The following is a 14,349-nucleotide window of genomic DNA, read 5'->3' on the forward strand; positions in this document are numbered from 1 at the left end:
CAGGTGTTAGTCTAGGACAAAGATTTTTGGTGCCAAAAGAAAAGTATTTAAGGACATTTTTGAAGGGTCAAGTTGGAACAGGTAAGCTATTCTTGATGACCATTATAAATTGAGCATTTTTGAGTAACCGAGTTGGTGTGTTTTCTTTCTCACTCATTCAATCATTAAAACAACCTAAAAAGATCTGTAAAAAAGTAAGTTACATCCTGTGAAGCAATTAAACAGCAATGTTGCTGTAATACTGCTGAGGATAGCAGCAATGATATTTTGGCAATCTGGGCATGAAATCATCTTTGAGCTACTTTTGTCATTTTAAAGTTGATATTGCCAGCTGGGAAGGAAAGAAAAAAAACTGGGAAAATCCTAAGAGCTTTTTGAGGACATATGCCAAAAAAGAATTAGCGAAGACTAAAACACACAGTTTTTTTTTTCACAAAGTTTATTAACAAATGACAGTAAAAATAAGATAATTGGAGGAAATATATACATTGAAAATGAGATGAGATTTTTATTTATAACTGTACGGTTTTTTTTTCCAATTTCACTGAGATCCCTAAAAGTATCTTTATCTATGTGACTCTTTGACACAGCCTGCTAAGAGTTAAGCTTAAATAGTTATTTTACAAAGGTTTGACTGAAGATCAAGGCATTATTGGCTCAGCAGCCTGATTGTTGAAATTGTTTGTTTGTCGGGACAACATAGATGATACAGGTTAAAAGGCGGAGCGTGATGGGTTAGCTATGTCTTATCGCTGCTTTGTCATGCCTTTGTCGGGTTGAACACACGACAAGCTAACGGCACCTCTTAAGTTCCCGAAAGTATGTCGTTCATTTCACCTGACAAAGGCACGACAAAGTAGCGATAAGACATAGCCGACCAATCACGCTCCGTCTTTTAACCTATGTCATCTATGTCGTCCCGACAAACAAACAATTTCAACAATCAGGCTGCAAGATACATGAAATTTCTTTTTGCAAATTGAACAAATACCATTGCATGAAATGAGATTTAGGTTCGGAGTTGAGTCAAGTTAGTGAAACTGGAATGAAAATCGATAAAAATGCCATTTTATTCTTTTTGTACTATCACACTGATACATTTTGCAAGTAAAAAAATTAGAGAAGGAACTGGGATGCACTTACAATTAGTTCATGATTTGATGTTGCAATTAACATCAAGAAAAGAAAATAGAGGATTTGTTCAGTCTTCGAGGATCAAAAACAAAAATGAAGTGGCAAAGGTGTGTGCCACCTTTACTCTTCCCTCTTCATTTTCTAAGGTCTCTAGAAACAGAAAAAAAATAATCCAATTAAAAATAATCTTTCAACAAAAAAGAACTCTCACAAAGAGTGACGAAAGAGCCTCGCCAAAAAGTGGTGTTTTTTCGCCCCTTTTTTTATACCCGAGTTGGTCAACCGGACAGTGCTCAAACGAAAGCCTATGGTAAGGCAAACTTCCATGCAAAGTTTCAACTTGAAGTGACCCCTGGTTTAGGCTGTACAGCGTTGCCAATTTTCCAGTTTCATGTGCTAAAAGCAAGGATATTGGACTATTAGTCCGGTGCATAAGTAGACTAGTACACCCAAGTTGGTCAACGGGACAGGGCTCAAACGAAAGCTCATGGTAAGGCAAACTTCCAGGAAAAGTTTCAACTTGAAGTGAAACCACGTTTAGGCTGTACAGCGTTGCCAATTTTCCATTTTTATGCGCTAAACTCACGAAATACTGAATCGTCATGGTTCAACAGACTATTATACCCGAGTTGGTCAACGAGACAAGGCTCAAACGAAAGCTTATGGTAAGGCAAACTTCTGGGAAAAGTTTGAACTTGAAGTGAAACCTCGTTTAGGCTGTACAGCGTCGCCAATTTTTCATTTTTATGCGCTGTACTCACGAAATACTGAATCATCATGGTTCAACAGACTATTATACCCGAGTTGGTCAACGAGACAAGGCTCAAACGAAAGCTTATGGTAAGGCAAACTTCCGGGAAAAGTTTCAACTTGAAGTGAAACCTCGTTTAGGCTGTACAGCAATGCCAATTTTCCATTTTTATGCACTATACTCACGAAATACTGAATCATCATGGTTCAACAGACTAGTATACCCGAGTTGGTCAACGAGACAAGGCTCAAACGAAAGCTTATGGTAAGGCAAACTTCCGGGAAAAGTTTCAACTTGAAGTGAAACCTCGTTTAGGCTGCACAGCGTTGCCAATTTTCCATTTTTATGTGCCAAAATGAAGGAATTCGGGACTAATAGTCCAATGCATCATAATTAAACAGACTAGTGCATCGGTCTACGAGCTGAATACTACCCTGAGATCGAATAGAAGCGCAACTAAAGGCCATCGTGAACTTTTCGAAGCAGTGTTGAAAATAAATGTACACAATTTGGCAACGTTATACTCTGTTATACGTATAACTTTCCATTTTTGCCTTGAACAGAAATCATGTACTATGCCATGGTGATATTCAGTCATCAGAATGACATGAATGCCATTAAAATTACGTTATCGAAGCATTCACGTGAGAAAATATTTAATTTTTGTAAGAAATTAAAATATACTTGGCAACATTGCGTTCGGAATTCAATTTTCTCCGTCAGTAGCGTTCATTTACTATCGAGTCGTAATGTTTAGCCCATACTCATCAAAGTTATAGCCCATGAAGGTACGTTTTCCGCCAAAAATCTCGGAAAAACCCTAATTTTATGTTAAAAAAATTAATAATAAATTGGCAACACTGCTTCGAAAAGTTCAGGATGGCCTTTAGTTGCGCTGCTATTCAATCTCTAGGTAGTATTCAGCTCGTAGACCGATGCATTAGCCTGTTTAATTATGATGCATTGGACTATTAGTCCCGAATTCCTTCATTTTGGCACATAAAAATGGAAAATTGGCAACGCTGTGCAGCCTAAACGAGGTTTCACTTCAAGTTGAAACTTTTCCCGGAAGTTTGCCTTACCATAAGCTTTCGTTTGAGCCTTGTCTCGTTGACCAACTCGGGTATACTAGTCTGTTGAACCATGATGATTCAGTATTTCGTGAGTATAGTGCATAAAAATGGAAAATTGGCATTGCTGTACAGCCTAAACGAGGTTTCACTTCAAGTTGAAACTTTTCCCGGAAGTTTGCCTTACCATAAGCTTTCGTTTGAGCCTTGTCTCGTTGACCAACTCGGGTATAATAGTCTGTTGAACCATGATGATTCAGTATTTCGTGAGTACAGCGCATAAAAATGAAAAATTGGCGACGCTGTACAGCCTAAACGAGGTTTCACTTCAAGTTCAAACTTTTCCCAGAAGTTTGCCTTACCATAAGCTTTCGTTTGACCCTTGTCTCGTTGACCAACTCGGGTATAATAGTCTGTTGAACCATGACGATTCAGTATTTCGTGAGTTTAGCGCATAAAAATGGAAAATTGGCAACGCTGTACAGCCTAAACGTGGTTTCACTTCAAGTTGAAACTTTTCCTGGAAGTTTGCCTTACCATGAGCTTTCGTTTGAGCCCTGTCCCGTTGACCAACTTGGGTGTACTAGTCTACTTATGCACCGGACTAATAGTCCAATATCCTTGCTTTTAGCACATGAAACTGGAAAATTGGCAACGCTGTACAGCCTAAACCAGGGGTCACTTCAAGTTGAAACTTTGCATGGAAGTTTGCCTTACCATAGGCTTTCGTTTGAGCACTGTCCGGTTGACCAACTCGGGTATAAAAAAAAGGGGCGAAACTTGGCGAGGCTCTTTATGGCATTCCAATTATGGATTCTCAGTTACCCCAAATGGGATTGAAACAAAAACAATCCTCAATTTATTAGTACCTTCATAATTGGTAGTAAAAGAAGAGTAATTCTTTGTCAATCTGAAAACAAAGGGTTTGCAACAATAATCAAATCAATCTAGAATCGATTGAATGTTGTTATTTTTTGCATAAATGCTCTTCCAGACCTTTTTGAGTATTTGGACTCTTCAGCTCTTAAAACATTCATAAATAAAACAACACACTTAGCTGTTCAGCGCCAAATTTATGTGCCTAAGAGCTTCTGTCCCATTGACTACAGTGGTGAAGAGTATTTTCTTTACAATAGCTAATGCATCGTTGAAAATTTCATGCACATAAAATGGTCAATAGCACATTTAGTAGTTTTCTTCCCATAGAACACAATACAGTGTTTAGCAGAAAGATAGTAAGTTAAAATAAAAAATGCATTGGAAACTGCTCTCTACTGGATTGTATCCAGACTGGTAAAATCCCCCAATACATGTGATTCCTAACAGAATTTACCAATTCTCCCCATCCTAAGTAGGAGGTAAGTCTATTTGATGCTACCAAATGTTAATCATCAATGCGGTTCCCATAGAACACAATACAGTGTTTAGCAGAGAGATAGTAGGTTAAAATAAAAAATGCATTGGAAACTGCTCTCTACTGGATTGTATCCAGACTGGTAAAATCCCCCAATACATGTGATTCCTAACAGAATTTACCAATTCTCCCCATCCTAAGTAGGAGGTAAGTCTATTTGATGCTACCAAATGTTAATCATCAATGCGGTTCCCATAGAACACAATACAGTGTTTAGCAGAGAGATAGTAGGTTAAAATAAAAAATGCATTGGAAACTGCTCTCTACTGGATTGTATCCAGACTGGTAAAATCCCCCAATACATGTGATTCCTAACAGAATTTACCAATTCTCCCCATCCTAAGTAGGAGGTAAGTCTATTTGATGCTACCAAATGTTAATCATCAATGCGGTTCCCATAGAACACAATACAGTGTTTAGCAGAGAGATAGTAGGTTAAAATAAAAAATGCATTGGAAACTGCTCTCTACTGGATTGTATCCAGACTGGTAAAATCCCCCAATACATGTGATTCCTAACAGAATTCACCAATTCTCCCCATCCTAAGTAGGAGGTAAGTCTATTTGATGCTACCAAATGTTAATCATCAATGCCGTGCACGCTACAGTAATGGGTCAACATTCATAAGCTCGATTTTTCTTCTGCATTTACCACAATTTTACTTTGCGAGAAAAAGAAACAAGAAAACACTATCTCATTGATTTCAAATTTCGAACACCCCTTTTCAAGGCTGTCATATATTTACCAGACCGGCCAGTTGGTGGGTCAAAGAAGTTCCACACCCTCTGCCCAAACATAGTATCAATCAGTGGCTTACCATCATGTGTTGTAAATCCAATTTCACCAGCACTCCAGAAGCCGAAAATGGGGATCCCCGGCAAGAACCGATTGAGTGTTCTGCTCTCCAGGTTGCAAACTAAATCCATATTATCAGAAACATACAGACTTTGCCGATCAATGCACTCCGTCATGAAACACAATTTCCTTCCTGGCATGGATTTAATTTTCTCACTTACCTGAAACAAACATTTCCGATCAAATTAATAAACAGATAAGGACAAAAAACACAAGCTAGAAACAAGGATGGACCAAGTTCGACCGAAATAATTCTTCGTCTTCCACTAATTAGATAGACTGTTTTCAAAAAAGTCCAATGTAGATACGCCAGATTTGCATTACGCTATCTAATTTTCAAGACCACAAAGCTTTACTTCAACTTACGATCTAACTTACATTTTTTATAGTGGTGGCAATCTCTGATGCCTCCTTTTCTTTAATAACAGTAGAGTAGGCAGATACTTTTGCGCCGCGGAAGATGAACATGGCGGCTTGATAAGAAACATTGGGCTTCATTGTGTCTCTGATCTTTTTCACAACTCCTCCTCCCATAGATACAGCTGGAGTCTTTTGCCTGGAAGAAGGTAAAAAATATCAAAATTAAAATACTTGAGTAATCACAGCAAGAGAGGAAGTGTCATCGTGAGAAAAGTAACAATGTGACTGAGGGGTTGAACATTTAGTTGTTGGTCCAATCTAGATGGACGCTTTCACTTGACTTGGGGGTGGAAAAAATGATCCAGAGGACGCAAAGTTTGAGGGCCTAAACTTCAAAATAAGCTTCAAATTGGCGAAAACTGCCCTAAAAACTGACAACATTTCTAATACATGGGAGGGAAGAGTGGACGTTGATTCTTTCTCCCTTCCTCGATTGGCTATCCCAGTTCAACCAATCTCAGATGGAGAAATTTTCTTGGTTTTCATTAAAGAAAAAAAGGGAATACAATAAAATAACAGTAGCTCCGCAAACGAACTCAGTTAAAATTAAGCTGTTAAGAACTTCACTCATGTGCACGTCAATTACTAACAGCAGTTTCTGACATTTCTAGGGGCATGTAGGGGTAAAAAAATTTTATATTGATTCAAAACTAATTAGCACCTCTTAATTTCCTACTAAATGTGAATTTAGACTCCAAAAATGAGGGCTCTAGCCAATTTCTACCATACTTAAAAAGTATGCTCAAAATCAGCAGAAAACGCATGAATTAAAAATTACTTTTCACAAAACCAAAGGGCGCAACCGTGGAAAATTTGTTCACAAAAAACCCTTCAGTAGGTTTCAAAGTGATGCCAGTATACAACTTTTCAGAATTATTGTGCTTTGACTTTTAAAAAAAGCTGATTTTGGCCCACTCCAGGTTACAAGTCACAGGTTAGTAGAATGAAACAGAGATTATTTTCGAACACAGCAACCCAAAATTAATAAAGTTAAGTCATCAGAACGCCAGGGCACTTTAGTACGTGCAACAGTTACCAGCCCACTAGAAGCACCAAGCCTTAGCCAGAGGGCACAGTATAGGTGACTGTTCTCAGCCAATTTTTCTCTGTTTTGTTTAGTACTAGTTTCATTCGTGAGAAATTTATGATCTTTAAAGCTAATCTAGTGAGAAATGACAATGCCAATCTCAGACAAAATGTGTTATGGACAGGGGAAAACCTAAAAATGGTTTTTTGAGAGGCAAAAGTTTTAGAAATCCTGGACGAAAGAAGTTAAGAAAAAAATTAGGAGAAAGCTGATGGAGAGTGCCGAGTTTGATAAACTGTATGAAGGATGAACTTACTTTTGTCGAAGAATTGAGGCTGTGTGTTTAGCTAGCGAATAACCATTATTCATCAGTGAGTAGTTAGATAGTGATGAATCCGTAACATAAATTAGCACAGCTTTGACTGCATGGTCATGCCCTGTGAGGATTTTCGTGAGCTAAAAATTTAACACACACCATCATTCAATTATTATGAATTATGAACACAATCTGCGGATTAAAATTTCCTGCTTCACAACTTAGAGAAAAATGGTAACTGTCAAAGTTGTAGATGAAGCAAAGTTAGAAATCACTTTTATGAAAACATCTTCTTTGAGTCGAAAAACATTTGTTGTACAGATATCTGATGTGCAAATAGAAAAAAAATAGAGTTTAGGGTTTACTTTTCTGGTCAAGAATTGCTCCAAAGACCTTGGCCTTAGAAACTGAGATTGATACGGCCAATAGTAAAATAAACGACCATCTCCATCATTCATCATTTGTCATTTGATCATTTTGTCTTTTCCTTATGCAAGTTGTTGCAATGGCAACTGCCTGGCTATCATCTTTTGGGATGCAACCACACACAGCAAACTCCCGCAAATGTTCAAAAGGAAAAAAAAATATACATGAGTAACAATGCTGTGGTGGACCTAGAAAAAGGTTTATAATCACACGATAATGTGATTAATACATACTGCACAACAGCACCAGTCAAAATAGTCATTATTTAGGTCCCGATGGGGGGAGGGGGGGACAGTCACCAAAAACAACTTGGAATTGACTGTATTACTAAGAAGATTACATAAACTCTTACCGCATGTTTTGTTAGATTGTTAAGTTCAACCTGTCGAAAAAGATGGGAGGAAATTTCTAGTCCTTCACAGTTCGGAAATAAAAGCGTTGTTTGGTTGAAGTCTGTAATATGAAAATGAAAATAAAGACTTTAAAATAAATAAAAAAAACCACTAACAAAAATCCATAGTGATAATGGAGAATTTGCAAGGGTCTGAAATTTGATGAATTTCCTGTTTAAGTGGAATCCTCTGAGTGAACTGAACACGAAGATACCCTTGATTCATAAATTGAGCAATTATTAGAGGAGATATGACAAAATAACCGATTCCGCTAAAATACATGTGTTTAAATGGGAAATGCCGCCAGATGACGTCACAAGGCGGCACATTTTCTCACTTTTAAATCAATTTTTCTCCAATTTCCCATGTCAGAAAAAAATTATGAAAAATATTGCGAACTCAGCTCATTAGGCACTTTCAGATGAAGCAATAAAAAAATTGCGTGCAAATTCTCCATTGAACGATTGAAATAGCAGTGTTACAGAAACTTTCTGATCATGCCATAATGATTGTATAGCTGCTTGCATGGGAAAATGGGAAGGCTGTAAAAATTAGAAAGGCCAGTTTAAAGTGTCAACAAAATTGCGCATTCCTGCAAAAATTGAGCTGTTGCTTGCAAACAGAGAGTAAGCAGTTGCCAACTTGTCTAATGTTAGTTCTAGTTCTGAGGATTTTGAGAAAAAAGGAGTTTATAGAATGAGAGGACCAGTTTAAAAAGAGGAAGGCTAAGAAATTTCTGCACTCTTGGAGAAATAGTTCTCAAATCAGTCGAAGTTTTTAATCCAAAGAAATTTGATCAACAACTTTAGCTGATCAAATAAAAGGATGAAGAGCACAAAAAATTGGAGACATTTTTCTTAGGCCTGAAACTTATTATTATGAGGAACCGATAAGAAACAAGAGAGTGGTGATAAAGGAAATCCATGTTTCACTCACCATTGTCTTCAGTCGTATAAAGCGTGTGAAATTGGCCCAGATATGAAGATATTACACCATATGAAGTGATCCTAAAACTGCCTGCAGGTGTTTTGGGAAAAGCACTCTGATAAATTTTTTCAAAATCTGTTGGAAGGAATATAACATGATCAGCAAAAGATAACAAACTACTACAAGAAATTGAGAGGGAAAAGGGTCTCTTGAATTAAAATCAGAGTTCAAGACAGCTTCTCAGAACCAAAATCAAGGATTTTTCAAGAAACTCGAGTGTTAGTAAAATCAAGATCTTTTGAGGACTACCAAAAAACTGTGCTTCCTACGGATTTATTTTTCTAAAAATAACCTGAGTGTTACTAAAAAATATTACATTGTGAGACAAGTCCAAAAATTGCCTTCAATCTTAAAAAAATGTAAGTACAAATTCACACTGAAATTGATTAAATCAATGGACAACACAAAATTGATTGCACCATTACACCTCAAGCATTCACAGCATCTCGATGTGATACGTTGTGGGATGGAACATAAGAGAAAAAAAGAAGAAAAAATTTAGCATGCCTTCCTTTCATGCCAAAAACCACTCACAGCGAGGACAAATTTTTTATGTGTACTAACCAGTGTTCGAAACTCACCTTTGAGTTTTAGGAGCCATGCGGCGCATCAAGCCCGATTTTTAAGCCTCATTGAAGATTTTTTAGGGGCCAATTTGACTTTTCGCCAATATATTACGGCGCATTTAGTGAAAAGTTAGACTCAAGATGTTTTAGTGACACAACTAGTAAGCAGCTGTAACTTGGGGAAGACAAAAGCACAAATGATGAAGAATAAAAAAAGCTTTCACTTGTGATGCTGAAAATTGAATAATCACCTAATATGAAAATTCAGATTTTTATAGGGCAATTTTTAGGGGCCATGTTGGCGCAGAGCCTTCATTTTTTAGGCGCTTTTGGCGCGTTGGCGCCTGTGAGTTTCGAACACTGGTACTAACTTATGCTTACCATTTTTAATGCATCTACATCTTTCTTGTTTCTGACCCTTCTGTTTCTCTGCATCAGGGCGATTTAAGGCCAAGCATGTACTGCAGGTGGGGAATTTAGCTTCTGTTGGCTCAAATCCTAGAATAAGTTGAGGGGCAATTTTGATTTCTTGTGAAAATTTGGCAAACCGTTCTGGTAGGCACTTTAAGTCTGTGGCACTGCTACCAGCATAAAACCACTCATAGGAGAATCTTTTTTCCAGAATAGTTGGAACCAAAGATTGCCAGTTCCTGTGAAAATTATGTTGAAAATAAAAAGAATACATGAGAGGAATAGCAACAAAACTGAAAACATATATGTAAAAAACCTTTGAGACAATCAAAATAATTTAATGAGCAATGCTGAGAAGTTAAGAATTATCGAGGTACCTTATGAGAGAGAGAGAGAGGGTTTTAGGAACAGAGATTTTACTGTTAAAGGAATTCAGAAAACTCTTCACAAATTAAAATTTGTCAAATGTTAGTAGATCTTTAGTTTTTAAAGAGTTCTTTAACAGTAGAGCAGAGGACCCAGCGCATAAAACCAATGGATTTAATGCCAGCTATGCTTCGTTATTATTTGACATGATGTTCTTTACAACCTCCTGCCCATGACAGGCTTCAAAACTTTAACTATTCATGCGCCATTTTCAAGAGAAGCGAGGTTGAAAAGTGAAATTTATGGCATTATTACACAAGTTTTCCTAGAATGACTTGGCAATGCTGCTGGGTCAGATCAGCAGGACCTCTGTTCAGAGGCAGTTGATGCAACAGACACTGCTATCATTTGGAAGACTTAAGCTCTTTATGTCGATCTCATCTTCAAGGCTGGGAATCTCTCCTTGCTCACCAATCAGGTGTTGCTACATTAATATGATATAATGCATTCAAACATGCTAAAAATTCGAATTTCAGTCCCTTTTTTCTAACAATAGCACAGAAAAAATTCAATTTTTTAAAACTTATCAGGATCAGGAGGTTGTAAAGAACATAATAATAATAACAAAATTTACCTGTGTAAAACCAGAATCTTTTGAAACTGTGAATTTTGATTACATTCTTGGCGCTCACAATGTTTTACATTCATAGTGTCCGATAAGAAAAGAAAAACAAGGGTCTTTTAAACATACCTAAAAAAAAGGTAAAACTATTTTTACTGACCTGCATACTCTGGCACAGTTTTGTAAATCTCCATGAGGTAGATAAGATAATATTTTGAATATTATCGGTGTTGGTTGTGACAGGAATTCACCAAAGGTCTGAAAAATAATAATTAGGAATAAATGAAAGAAAATGTGGCTATCTGCCCAGCGGGCAACTTTGTCGGAGTTTCAAGTGGTTTTATTAATTTTTTTTGGCAACTAAAGAAGTCAAGTCAAGCAAAACTTTTGAACACTCAACCTTAAATGTATGTTTATTTCAATTTTCACTGCAAAAATCAAGACGACTGTTCAAGAATATTTTCCCTCTCTTTACTGCTGTTTTAGACGGTGACGCCCTAGTTCAAAATAACGAGTCTCACCTAAAGGACTTAAAACTAAAACATACTGAATTGATAGATTTCACACCAAATAAGTCTAAACTCTGAAACAGTGAGACAGGTGGTCAGCCATCTTTGTTCATTTGTAAACTTAAAATGCTAAAAAGACAATGACAATTCTTCCAACGCTTTTTGGCAGTGTAGAGGGTGCTCATGACCACCTAATCACTATCCCAACTCCATCCCATAATCTCTGAATAATTGCCCAACACGCTCAATGCTTAAAACAAAATCTTCAAAATTTGTAGCATAAGAAGGTAAAAATAGTACAACTCGCTTACCCTGTGGTCAACATGGGTAATAACATAAGCCAAATTTCGACTTTCTGCACTGTCAGACAAGTCTGCCACACTTGCTCCATCACCTACAGCTTCATCATTCTTTTTGTTGGTTTTCTGTTTTTTGGAATTCTTCTTGCCTTTACTCGCATTGTTTTTTTCTTTTGGGCCACTGTTTGACTGCTTAGAGTTCTTCGACTTGCCTTTCTTATCCATATTTTTCTCAAAGAGACTTCAAGAAGAGAAAACTTTCAAGACAGTAGGTGAGCTGAACTGCCAAAGAGAATGAAAAGGTTGCTGGAAAACACAAAAAAATAGGTCCTTAAGAAAAAGTTAGACGATGGAAATTGAGGTTTTTAAAAAATTGAATTACCTCGTAACGACATATATAAACTCACTTGCATAGAAAATTATCAATATTGCGTACTTGTTTCACAGGCGCCATATTCCAGCATGCTTAGCGTAAAAACCAAGTAACACTGAGGATACCGGAGTGTAAGGTTGGCACGATGCATGCTCAATATTGACAATTCTCTACAGTAATACCTAAGAGTACTTATTACAAAGTTTTGAACTTCTCCTTGCGCAGTTCTCTGTGTATATTTTAAGGAAGAATTACCTCTTTCCTGATCTTCCTCCACAATCACAAAATGACATTTAAGGGGCTTGGAGAACAAGGCACATAAATGCAGTTTTTCTAAAAAAAAAATGAGATATTCATGACTTTTACTAAAGATATTCTTGAAATGTGTTCTGTGAAAAATTTACAACTAAAATCCAATTTTTAAGCATCAGAAAGTGAATTTGAACTTTCATTCTACCATAAGGTTCCATGTAAGTAATTTTGAAACTTAGAACACATAAGTATTACCTGAAATAATAAAAATTGCGCTTATGCACCTTGTCCGCCAAGCCCCTCAGTTGTCTTTGTATGGATTGGTCCACCAAAGGCAGGTGCAGCTACTTTCAAAAGCATTAAAACTTGGTGGGTACAAGCAGAAGCAACTGTTTACGTATGAGAAAAGGCGGTAAAATGCTCCAACTTAAGACTCAATGTACAGCTAGTAGACGGATTTGGTACCTATGTTATTCTATATATTTATCCTCTTCAGTAATTCCCAAGTAGGTAAACAGAATCATAACTTCTCTTTTTCCGCTTATAGGTGAGTAGATACATTATCAGAGAAAACTTCTTAATACCCTATAGTTGGTCAGTTGGTTAAATGCTAATGAACGCTCCCGACAGCCTCTGAAGATCATTCAGCTTTGAGAAAAGACGTTGGACTTGCATGTATTGACACGCAAGTCATCCGGTAATTCAATCGGAGTCAAGCAATGCTAATAATCTAACACTGATCAATGCTGTTTCCTGATGCTCCCGGACAGTTTTAACTACGTGCACACTTGTTAAATCCATCCATGTGTTTATTGCATTTAAAATTTTACGAGTCTTGGGATTCATGGATGACAAATTTAAAAAACTGTCACCCTTACATAGAATTTGGGCTCGAGGTTATGGTTTTTGTTTATGATAAAACTATTGAAGAAAAAATCGTATCTCCCAAGAATGCTGAGGCTCTTGAATCAGCTGATGCAGAGATTATTCAAATTATTCAGGTTTCAAAATGGATAAAATTTAGGTAAATTAAATAATTAAATAGCAGGATAAAAATGAGAAGAAAGAGATACATTAGTTAACTGACAGACTTGTACATGTGTTGGCATGTTGTTGTGCTCCGATTCCCTCAAGTGAGGAACATTGCTACGTAGCAATCAAGCTGATAGCAAATTTTCTGAAATTTTCCATAACTTGATGAATTCTTTGATATACAGAGGAGTTGTAATGCTTACAATATCAATTTTCAATTCGAGTTGGATGATGTTTTGAGCAGCGTCATGAGATTTTCACCTGAATGGAAGTGAATGGAACCAATGACTGTAGATTGAAGACTCCGACACTGGCTGTTCCCTTAAACTGATTTTTCTCGAGGATATTTCAAAAACTGGAAAAGTACAACGTCGGAGTTACCTTTCACAAAATTCTGTATGTAATAACGTCGTAATAGTTGTCAAATCAATACACAACACCAACACGGCTGAGGCTGAGGAAGGGTTCAGTGAGGTTAGGTTCCTGATTTATAGGCAAACCGGCGAGCATGGCAAGAAAGGAAAACATTCAAAAACCGGAAACGGTCAACAACCGGAAGCTGCCTGAAACCGGAAACAGTCGCAGCCGTGAAGCGCCAAGCAAGAGCCTCCTTGAAGAGTTACGAGAGTACAAAAGAGTACTGGTTCCCGCTTTATTATTTTAGAACAGGCATGTCGCTTATTTGAGAAATTCTTGGGGAAAAAAGGAAATGCTTCCACCAATTTCTGGTGTTAGTTTAAGTACATATACATGGGGACAAAAAATTAAGTCGGTGAGAGGGCACACTGATGAATATGAATAATAGGAGGATGAACCCCTGCTCCCTCTCTTTAGCACAAAATGGAATTTCATAAGTCTGTACTTTTTCTTGTTTGCTAATTATTTTCATCTTGGCCAACTGCTTTAAAAGGCAGACGGTTTTGATCAATTAATCTCCGATCAGAGGAAATTTTGCTTCCGTTCATTCACGCATTGATTTTGGTTCTCGCAAGCACCAATAAGAATTTCGGAACTCGAAATTACAATTTGTGTTGATGGTGCTATCCTCATGATAAGCAACGTAAAAGAGTTAAACTTTTTAAAATTTATTCAGATATCCCCCCCCCCTTCCCGAGATGTCATCCTGC

General features: G+C 37.1%; 1 protein-coding gene across 3 annotated transcripts; it reads right to left on the reverse strand.

Annotated features, from left to right (window-relative positions):
- Positions 1-462: 462 nt before the first annotated feature.
- On the reverse strand, positions 463-13,747 carry LOC109034207 (F-box only protein 22). 3 transcript variants are annotated; one of them, XM_019047220.2, is made up of 10 exons: positions 13,604-13,747; positions 11,578-11,871; positions 10,918-11,015; positions 9,740-10,008; positions 8,742-8,867; positions 7,766-7,866; positions 6,988-7,127; positions 5,603-5,780; positions 5,187-5,385; positions 463-1,284 (listed from the first exon to the last, which is right to left on the reverse strand). In XM_019047220.2, exons 2-10 carry the CDS (start codon positions 11,788-11,790, stop codon positions 1,202-1,204), a joined length of 1,407 nt encoding a protein of 468 aa, XP_018902765.2. In that variant the 5' UTR covers positions 11,791-11,871; positions 13,604-13,747; the 3' UTR covers positions 463-1,201. The 3 variants fall into 3 exon arrangements, with proteins under 3 accessions (XP_018902765.2, XP_072151996.1, XP_018902764.2); XM_072295895.1 differs by having other exon boundaries at positions 13,484-13,706; XM_019047219.2 differs by having other exon boundaries at positions 13,426-13,706.
- Between the last annotated feature and the right edge of the window lie 602 nt (positions 13,748-14,349).

The sequence above is a fragment of the Bemisia tabaci genome, chromosome 2, assembly GCF_918797505.1.
Source record: "Bemisia tabaci chromosome 2, PGI_BMITA_v3".
NCBI classification, from domain to species: domain Eukaryota; kingdom Metazoa; phylum Arthropoda; class Insecta; order Hemiptera; family Aleyrodidae; genus Bemisia; species Bemisia tabaci.

Bases quoted from the DNA above. Each gene is read 5' to 3' on its own strand.
- LOC109034207 (XM_019047220.2), bottom strand. From the start codon at position 11,790: ATGGATAAGAAAGGCAAGTCGAAGAACTCTAAGCAGTCAAACAGTGGC. The intron at 8,868-9,739 runs GTAAGCATAAGT...TCCTTCCAACAG, and splicing joins ATGTAGATGCATTAAAAATG to ATTTTGAAAAAATTTATCAG. The intron at 7,867-8,741 runs GTGAGTGAAACA...TTCATATTACAG, and splicing joins TTATACGACTGAAGACAATG to ACTTCAACCAAACAACGCTT.